The sequence below is a fragment of the Myotis lucifugus genome, unplaced genomic scaffold (genome assembly GCF_000147115.1).
Source record: "Myotis lucifugus unplaced genomic scaffold, Myoluc2.0 scaffold_72, whole genome shotgun sequence".
In the NCBI taxonomy this organism is placed as follows: Eukaryota; Metazoa; Chordata; class Mammalia; order Chiroptera; family Vespertilionidae; genus Myotis; species Myotis lucifugus.
Genome location: NW_005871120.1, coordinates 3,693,825 through 3,704,351, shown reverse-complemented (window position 1 = coordinate 3,704,351; position 10,527 = coordinate 3,693,825). Strand labels below are relative to the sequence as shown.

General features: G+C 45.0%; 1 protein-coding gene across 2 annotated transcripts in view; it reads left to right on the top strand.

Moving 5' to 3' along the window:
* The window catches only part of DNAJA3 (DnaJ heat shock protein family (Hsp40) member A3), a 35,827-nt gene that overhangs the window by 22,050 nt on the left and 3,250 nt on the right, over positions 1–10,527 (top strand). The window contains exons 10-11 of one of the 2 annotated variants that reach the window (XM_006090413.3): positions 462–559; positions 10,357–10,473. In XM_006090413.3, coding sequence (XP_006090475.1) covers positions 462–559; positions 10,357–10,473 — 215 coding nt within the window. The remainder of the gene's footprint in view (positions 1–461; positions 560–10,356; positions 10,474–10,527) is intronic. The other variant, XM_006090414.3, reaches the window with a different exon arrangement.

Here is a 10,527-nt window from a genome sequence, read left to right as displayed (position 1 = left end):
TCCCTCCCTCCCTCCCTCCCTCCCTCCCTCCTCCCTCGTCCCTCCTCCCTCACTCACTCCCTCACTCCCTGTCTACTCCCTCACTCACTCCCTCACTCACTCACTCCCTCACTCACTCCCTCCCTCCCTCCCTCCCTCACTCCCTCACTCACTCCCTCCCTCCCTCACTCCCTCCCTCCCGCACTACGCACGCACGCACGCACGCACGCACGCACGCACGCTCGCTCGCTCCTTGGCCCGCCCCAGTAAACTATTTAGTACAGCCATAGTGGCAGTTGTTTGAAACACTTAGGGTATTTTAGGAGATTTTTTTTACAGAAGCTTTGAGGATGTGGTTCTTCAGGTCAGGCTGTATGCTCTGTCTGGGTTGGGGGTCCCACATTTCCTACACTAGCCTAGGCCTCATCCTTCAAAGAGCTGCCCAGAGGAAACACTTGACACTGACTGTACTTGCTCCACAGGAGACTGACAAGCCGGCAACACAACCTGATCCTGAGCTATGCTGAAGATGAGACTGACGTGGAGGGGACAGTGAATGGCATCACCAGCACAAGCACCGGTAAGGTGGCACGACGGCACATGTGCATCCTCAGTCCCTTTGAAGCATGTGTTTCCACTTGGGGATCTTCATGGGGCCTCCAGAGAGCACAGAAGAAAGAGGGGAGCTGAGGGCTCAGAGCAGCCAAGTGTAACTGTGCTCCAGAGCACAGCTGCTCCTCCTTCCTCTGTGTTAGAGTCCTGGATGGCTTCCTGCCAGATTGCAGCCTGGTGTCTCAGAGAGCTGCTCTTCTGAGTTCTATCCTTGGTTCTGCCACTTGCCTTGTGACCTTGGGCACATCACCACATAGAGTTCCTTGTAACAGCTTAAGAAGAGGGAAGGTAGGCTTTATGCATTCCTGACCCAGAACGCTTCACCAAGATTGCAGAGTGTCTGATAAACAACATCTTCCACATCAATAAAAACCACCATCACGTGGCTCCAAATCTGCCTATTCCCAGCAGGTCTAACTTTGAATTCCTCTGGCAATGAACAGATGCCTTATTTACCCTGAGCTCAAATGTCACGCTCTGTCTACAGAGTATAGTTAAATATTAGTGATATTTGATACCAAAATGCTTTCAGGCAGAAGCTCTGGAGATGGGAAACGGTGGCCACAGCCCTTTTCCCATGGGAGGGGGTTGCTGTATTGTGGAGATGCTGGTTCTCTGTTGGTTGGACAACTGCTCCGTCAGGACAGGCTGTACTGAGAGTGTAATTGGCTTCAGCTGTAAACATGTTTCCTCCTTGTTGCATCATTTTGTTTCTGTCTGGACCTCTTGTGTTTTCAGAACTTGAAGAGTAGTAGATTAGTACTGTATATGGTCATTCAGAGCAGGAGATGGGGGCAGAGGGTCGGTTTCCCAGTGAAGTAGAGGGCTTGGTCTTGGATTCACTTCCCACTCCACCCAGCAGGAAGGGGTGTCCCAGCAGGAGCAGCCTTTGCATGGACTTTGCTGAACTCCTGTTGAGTCCAGGAGACCAAGTCCTCTGTGAAAAAGTAGTGACCACAAATCCCATGGCTTAACCAAGCATGGATGAGATACTTGTTTAAATGGTGTGGTACATATGTATATTTTTCCCTTATTTTCTTGTTATACCCTTGAACAAAAAAGAAGTGGAAATAGTGGGAATAGTTATTCCATGTAACTCTAATGTACACTTCCAGCTTCTCCTTTCTGAATCCCAAATGTTACCATAATCGCATAGCATGTGAGATTTGTTCTGCAGACAGCTCTCGCCTGCCCTCCTCTCCGCACCCACCCAGAACTTGGGGTTTCTTGAGCTGAGCCCTGCACAAGCACATGGGCCTTGTACACTGTATTAGAATGCTGGGTATTAGTAGTCACCAGTTGTTGCTTTTTTTTTTTAATGTTTTTATTGATTTCAGAGAGGAAGGTAGAGGGAGAAAGAAACATCAATGATGAGAATCATCGATCGACTGCCTCTTGCACGCCCCCTACTGGGGATTGAGCTCACAACACAGGCATGTGCCCTGACTGGGAATTGAATGGTGACCTCCTGGTTCATAGGTTGATGTTTAATCACTATATCACACTGGTCGGGCCTGTTGTTGCTTTTTAAAACCCCTTTCTGACCATTTAAATTGAGAGTTGATCATATAGTTAGCTTCTGAGTGTTCTTAGAACCCTCACTATTTTTATGGTTCCTTGTCCTGATAGCTAATTCCCTCTTGTCTTATTCAGCCAAAATTTATTGAGAGCTTCTTGTGTGTTTGATACAGTACTTTGCCAGTTCTTCCTTTAAGATTTATATTGCCCTGGCTGGTGTAGCTCAGTGATTAGAGTATTGTTCCATGTGCAGAAAGGTCTTGAGTTCGATTCTCGGTCTGGGCATATACCCAGGTTGTGGGTTCAATCCCCAGTCAGGGCACATGTGGGAGGCAACAGATCGATGTTTCACTCTCACATTAATGTTTCCCTTCCTCTCTAGAATAAAAATATATATATATATCCTTGGGTGGGGATTTATTTTTAAGTTTGTTTTTTTTATTGACAGTTTTACTGAGTATAGATTAACTTTTAATATATGCATTGGATGCACTTCTGAAAAGTTGTTTATAAAATGAAATGCGTATGCCAAATTATATAACTTTTCTATTCCCATTGTGATTTCAGAGTTGTATTCCAATAGGAAATTTGGCTCCCAGGCATAAATTTTTAAAAATTTATTTATTTTTGATTGATTGATTGATTTGAGAGAGAGAGGAAGGGAGAGAAAGAGAAACATCAATTTGTTGTTCCACTTATTTATGCATTCATTGGTTGATTTTTTTTATGCACCCTGCTTCATATCAAACCCACAACCTTGGCCTATCAGGACAACTGAGCTACCTGGCTGGGGCATAAATGGCATTTAAGAATCTTAGAATTGGCCCAGCCGATGTGGCTCAGTGGCTCAGTGTCAACCTATGAACCAGAAGGTCATAGTTCGATTTCCTGGTTGGGACATACCCAGGTTAGGGGCTCAGTCCCCAGAAGGGGGTGTGCAGGAGGCTGCTGATCAGTGATTCTCTCTGATCATTGATCTTTCTCTCTCTCCCTCTCCTTCCTCTCTAAAATCAATAAAAATATGTTTAAAAAAAATAAAAAAAGAATCTTAGAATTGGGCTTGGCCAGTGTGGCTTAGGTGGTTGGGTGTGGTCCTGTGTACCGAAGGGTTGCTGGTTCGATTCCTGGTCAGGGCACATGCTCAGGTTGCAGATTTGATCCCCTGGTTGGGGGAATGCATGAGGCAGCCTATTGCTGTTACGTTCTCACATCGAGTTTCTCTCTTCTCCCTTTCTCTCTTTAAAAAAAATCAATAAACTATTCTTTAAAAAAAAAAGAATCTTAGAATTGGCTTCAAGGAATGCACTATCAGTCTGCTATCTGGGTGTAGTTAAGCTTCCATTTACACTGTGAAGAAAGTTACTTTTGTAGTCCCCGTAGAAAAATATGACAGTACATATAATTCCCATTTCCTGGCATCTTCACTAATAGTGGTTCCTGTTTATTTGAGTAGAGCCTCAATCTCTTTTATTTCAAGCATTTAACAAAAGGTATTAACTAAAGTCATACTAGAAGCAGTTGCGTTCAGTTATCAGTGGTTCTTAGGATAAAATGGACTTTTTTCAATAGCCTTTAAGTACATGTGAGTTAGAGTCATTAGAGACCCAGGAGAATCATTGTAGATACAGATTGATTCCTGATTGTCTTTGCTTTCATTATGGGAAAGAGTACCTGGAAGGCATTTGAAATAGACACAATTACGTAGGAAACTGACCTAAAGTTTTTGGTGGGTTTAGCATCCTTTATTTTTGTTCCCTAATGCAGCTGCTGAAAACCTTAATGGCTGTCCCTAGCTTCTTTCCCAGTCTGAACCACAAAGACTTATAGCAGGGATCCTCAAACTTTTTAAACAGGGGGCCAGTTCACTGTCCCTCAGACTGTTGGAGGGCCTGACTATAGTTTAAAAAAAAACTATGAACAAATTCCTATGCACACTGCACATATCTTATTTTGAAGTAAAAAAACAAAGTGGGAACAAATACAATATTTGTATTTGCATGTGGCCTGCGGGCCGTAGTTTGAGGACCCCTGACTTATAGTGTGCTTAGGGACTCTTAGCGCTTAAGCAAAAAGACACAGGATATTGGGACACTTTTTGATTACTTTGTGACTTTTTTAGTTATAGACACAATGTGGCTCATTGTTTCTGGATCATCATTAATTCTTCTGATAATACACACATGTACATTTAGCTGTGTATTATTCCTGAGCTAATTATTTGAGAATTCCTGCATGTTCTATTCTCTGATATGGTTGATATTATTGACTATAAACCCCCTTTACACAGGGCAGAGGCAGGTGAGGGAAAAGATATATTAGTAGAATGAGAGGCACTCTGCTAGCTCAGCTTGTGTGTGTAGATGGCGCAGGGAGTCAGGCTGTGAGTGTAGACCTGCACCTCCACCTGTGGGGTGGGTCCAGTCCCTAGAAGTCAGATCCTGGAGTACTGTTGGCCCCTGTTTCTTCAAACAGATGTTCATTTAGCATTTACTGTGTGCTAGGAAGTAATGCACAGAGACAGGATCTCTGCCCTCATCCAGCTACAGTACAAATGGGGAAGATGGGACAAGCATTGAATTCCCAAATACAGTGGGGCCTTGACTTACGAGTGTCCTGACTAACGAGTTTTTTGAGATACCAGCTGTCTCTGGGCCGATTTTTTGCATTGAGTTGACAGAGTAATTTGAGTTAACGAGCTCCTTAACGAGCTCAGTCTCAGAACGAATTAAACTCGTAAGTCAAGGCCCCACTGTACATGCTAGACCTTTCTTATAACAATAGGAGTTTGATCCAAAAGGGTAGTACAGATTCATAGAATGAATATTACCTGGTTATTCTTCCCCTGGCTTCACCTGTGAACAGCCATCATACAGTTCTGACTTGGAATCTCTTCCTATAGTAACTACAGTGTTTTCATCTTTGTTGTTTTTTTTGCAGTTTTTATTTTTATTATTATTATTTTTTTATTAAATCTTTATTGTTCAGATTATTACATTTGTTCCTCTTTTTTCCCCCCATAACTCCCCTCCTTCCAGCTCCCACCCCACCCTCCGCCCTCACTCCCCACCCACTGTGTTCATCCATAGGTGCACGATTTTTGTCCAGTCTCTTCCCGCATCTCCCACACCCATTTTCCCCCCAAGAATAGTCAGTCCATTCCCTTTCTATGTCCCTGATTCTATTATAATCACCAGTTCATTCTGTACATCAGGTTATTTATTCACTTGATTCTTAGATTCATTTGTTGATAGATGCATATTTGTTGTTCATAATTTGTATCTTTACCTTTTTCTTCTTCTTCCTCTTCTTAAAGGATACCTTTCAGCATTTCGTATAATACTGGTTTGGTGGTGATGAACTCCTTTAGCTTTTCCTTATCTGTGAAGCTCTTTATCTGACCTTCAATTCTGAATGATAGCTTTGCTGGATAAAGTAATCTTGGTTGTAGGTTCTTGGTATTCATCACTTTGAATATTTCTTGCCATTCCCTTCTGGCCTGCAAAGTTTCTGTTGAGAAATCAGCTGACAGTCGTATGGGTACTCCCTTGTAGGTAATTGAGTCTCTTTCTCTTGCTGCTTTTAAGATTCTCTCTTTGTCTTTTGCTCTTGGCATTTTAATTATGATGTGTCTTGGTGTGGTCCTCTTTGGATTCCTTTTGTTTGGGGTTCTCTGCGCTTCCTGGACTTGTAAGTCTATTTCTTTCACCAGGTGGGGGAAGTTTTCTGTCATTATTTCTTCAAAGAGGTTTTCAATATCTTGCTCTCTCTCATCTTCTGGTACCCCTATAATTCTGATGTTGGTACGTTTGAAGCTGTCCCAGAGGCTCCTTACACTATCTTCATATTTTTGGGTTCTTTTTTCATTTTGCTTTTCTGGTTGGGTGTTTCTCGCTTCTTCGCATTTCAAATCTTTGACTTGATTCTTGCGCTCCTCTGGTCTGCTGTTGGGAGTCTGTATAATATTCTTTATTTCAGTCAGTGTATGCTTACTTTCTAGATGGTCCTTTATCACACCATCGAGGGTCTCATTAGATTTCCTGTACATCTCATCAAGTTTATCGACAGACTCTAGAAGCCTCTTGAGAGACCTCAAAAGTGTGGTTCTGAACTCAATATCCTCCCTTGATAGTTTTGTCCTGTTTCTTTGTCTCCACATTTTTTTACGCTTCCTTGGTACACCCCCTAGTGGTCTTTGTGTGCAGTCTTGTTGTAGTTAAGCCTTGATTGTTATAGTTAATACTAGAGGGATTTGACCTCCAGGCTGACTGGCTGTGATAATCAGCTGTGTCTGCAGTGGAAGAACTTGTGTCCTCTAGGGAGGTGCTAATCTAGCCTTTGCCTGAGGCTATCCGGCAAATGTCTTTGTGCAGGGCTTGGGCGGGGCGGGTCCCACGGGATCAACAGGGCGGAGGAGGGAGCAGTTATGGCTGCTCTCAGTCCGTCCCCAGGGGCTCTGCCTCTCTGTCCCAGCAACAGCTGCAAACCTCAGAGGGACCGTAGCCAGACAGTCCTGCTTCTTCCGTTTGAGTCTGGGTCCCTAGAGACTCGCCCGGATCTGGAGCTCTGAGTCTGAGGCTCCCTCAGGATTGAAACAGACAACCACGCCCTCAGCCACCAGCCCGCGCCACGCGCACTCCGCACCTTAGTATTTTACTTCAGCACTGCACCTCCTCTGATTCTCCGTTCCTCCTAGTTGTAGAACTTCCACTCAGCCAGCCTTCCTGTGGTTCTGGATGATGTCCGTTCCGTCTTTTAGTTGTATTTTTGAAGTGGTTGTTCGAGGCAGCAAACTCCGGCGTTAACCTATGCCGCCATCTTGGTTTCTCCCAATGCCTGTTTTCATCTTTGAACCCCCAGCACTTTGCACTGCACCTGGCCCAAGGCTGGTTCATGGTAAATGTTAGCTAAGTTGTTTTGAATTTATTTTACTAACCATTGGCTGGGAAACACTCTGAGGAAGAGAGAGAAAATAACCCTTCTAAGGAAAGCCACGCATGGTGTAATAGAGGAATTCTTTGGCATTGGATTTGATCTCTGTCTGTGGTAGACTGAGCAGGCCCACCTTCTGAAAGTGCAGACTAGAAATGCTTATTTGGCTGGGGTGGACTTCCACAATGGGGCATTTCCTATTTATTATAAAGTGCAAAAATCAGGTGCCAGTTTTATTGAAAGCAGCTTTGTACATAGTACAGCACTTGTATTTGTATCTTGTAATGAGAACAGAAGACACCTGAGTGCCCAGGACACGTAGCTCCTCCTACCCCAGGCTTGTCTTCAGAGAAATCAGGACACACACACACACACACACACCCGAGAGAGAGAGAGAGAGAGAGAGAGAGAGAGAGAGAGAAGAGCCATGTATTTATAGACTTTGTCATCTATGTGCAGAAGCTCACAGTTTATTCCTAATATTTGGATTAGAATTTTAAGTTCAGTACTTATATCCTTTTGATGTCCTATCCAGTAAATACTTCTGAAGGAACCCATTCCCCTTTTAGCTAGATTTAAAATAGAAAGAGAGGTGAGACTGTGTTCCTGGTAGTATGGAGTGAGAATTTCTGGGTGTGTGTGTTTTTGTGTGTGTGTGTGTGAATTATTATTATTATTATTATCATTTGGTAAGAGAACATCCTATATAATAAAACCCTAATATGCAAATTGACCGAACAGTGGAATGGCTGGCAGAATGACCGGTTGCTATGATGCACACTGACCACCAAGAGTCAGATGCTCAACGCAGGAGCTGCCCTCCTGGTGGTCAGTGTGCTCCCACAGTGGGAGCGCCACTCAGCCAAAAGCCAGGCTCACAGCTGGCAAGCGCAGTGGCAGAAGTGCTAAGGAGCAGCGAGTCAGGCGGTAAGGAGCAGTGAGCAGTGGTAAGGAGCAAGGGGTCCCGGACTGTGAGAGGGATGTCCGACTGCCAGCTTAGGCCCAATCCCAGATCGGGCAGGTGGACACCCCTGAGGGGTTCAGGACTGCGAGAGGGTGCAGGCTGGGCTGAGGGACCACCCCCCTCACTAATTTCGTGCACCGGGCCTCTAGTCCTATATAATAAAGAGCTAATATGCTAATTAGACCGAACAGCAGAACGACCGTCTGGACCACTTTCTGGACAAAGCCAGGGCTGTGAGGGCAAAGGCACAAAAATCGTGCATTGGGCCTCTAGTTTATTTATAAAACTACAAAGATGGAAGAAGAACTCTATAGAAGAAATGGACTGAGGAAATAAGTTATAGAGGCAAAAGAAGGGCTCTAGGAGCTTGGGAGTGGGGAAGGTAATGGTAACGCCTGGGGGGGAGTAGAGGGGAAGGGAAAAGGAAAGGTGTGGGTGTGCTCCCTGTGGGGAGGGCACCTGTTGTGAATTATTAACCAGCTAACCAGGTGCTTGTTCTGGCTCTCCCAGATTGGCCACCATGGCCCAAATACCTCCGTGGCCATGGGGCACAACTACTTCACAACCTTCCATGGGGTGATGAGGACAGCACAGTTGGGGAGGAGGTGTCAGCAGTCACTGAATGTTTTTGTGCCTCATTATAACTAGTAAAGAGCTTGGGTTCTGGTGTCAGAAGGTTCAGGACCCATCTCTGCCATTATTAGCAGTGAAGCCTTAGTAGGCAAATTACTTCACCTCTCTGAGCCTTAGTTTCCTCATCTGTAAATTGGGATAATAGTAGGACTTACTTCATAGGGTTCTACATGATTAAATGAGATCACATAGGTAAGCATTTAACACGGTACATGGCACATGTTAAAAGCTCCATCAGTGGTAAATCTACTGTGACACATGTAAACTCTCAAACACACACAAACACATGAAGGTTTGCCATCTCCTTACCCAGGGCATAGTGAAATCCAATACTCTTGCTATCCCTTGCTCTAGGAAGCCAGGAGTAATGGGAAATTTCTGATTCCTGGATCCCTTTGTGTTAGGAGAATCCTTTTTGTTACTTAAGTCTCTGTGTAAGAAAAGGGGATGTGAAAGACTGAGGGAGGGCACACATGGCAGTGGGTGCCTCTCACAGGGGCTTGCTGTGCCAATTTTGCAGTGCCAGGTCCTCAGCTGGGGAGCCCTAGGAATCAGGAGTCACCCTGCTGCCTGAGCTTTGGTGATTGCTCAGACCCCTGTTAGCAGGTCCTTATTCAGGGCCACTGCTGTCTCTGAGGACATTCCTGAGCTGTGAGAGCATGCCAGTCCAAAGGACTGCCCAAGGGCTGGACCTAGGACAACCTTGTCCCACTTCTGCTGGGGGCCTGTTGTCCTGGGCCTCTCATTGAGGAAAGGGTCTTAGACTGTGATCTTGGGGACCATGACCCTTTTTCCTTCTGCTGTGCATTGTGCTTAGCGTACATCTCCTAGCATGTTAAAAACCTGCCCTACACTTTAAAATGGTGAGTACAGGTCTGTAATCTAACTCATAACAAAACTTTGCCCTCCCTACCTAGTGGTTGGTAGATCTTTAAAATGATTCATTTGTACAGCAGAGTTACTCCCGTTAGTCTCAGCTTGAGCCCTAAAGAAACAGGGAGCAATCTCCCTTTTTCTCGAGCATTTAGGGTTAGATGTCCCAGATGGGAGATCTTGCCCAGTAACATACAGGGTCCTCCACCCTTGTGTTACAGATAAGTGCTATGTCCTGGGATTCTGAAAGGCAGTGAATCCTTCCCTGAGTATCCCAGAGACGTGTGCATGTGAGGAGTATGGAAGCTGGTCGGTTAGTCTTGGCATTGCTCTTCACTTTAGAGTCAGTGGCATGGTGGTTAAAACCTAGGCTTTGGAGTCGACTGCTTGGGTTTGAACTCCCATTTACTGTGTGATCTTAGGCAAACCATCTCTCTGTGACCCATTTTTTTGTTTTTGTTTTTCCCTCTGAAATTTACCTAAGGTTATCCCTTAGAATTAAATGAACTAATGTTGAAACTTTGTGGCCTGGCCAGGAAGGCATCTGGCACTGGGTTATATTTTTTGTTACAGTTGTTAAGATGGAGATATCTGGTGATTGGCTGTTTTTATTTCCCTCCTTCGGGCCAGTGACTCAGGTAGCAGTTGGGATACACTGAAGTGCCTGTTTGCTTCAGGCATCTGAAAAGGCAAGACAGCCTTGGCCCACCTGGGAGCTGCCCCCTCTCCTGTTGTGGCTTCCTGATTGTTGAGCTATTGGGTGAACAGGTGAGAGATAAGTGAGACCTGAGATGGAACGCCTGGAGGTGTGCGCCCTTGACCCCAGTTTTTTCTGCTGTTTGTGCCAGGTGGCAGCACCATGGATAACTCCGCAGGAGGCAAGGCTAGGCCTGAGGCTGGGGAGGACAAGGAGGGATTCCTTTCCAAACTTAAGAAAAATGTTTACCTCCTGATACCTAGCCGAGGTAGGAAAACCCTTGAGGTTTCTCCCCTTTGTTTTTCTCTGTTAACTAATCCTT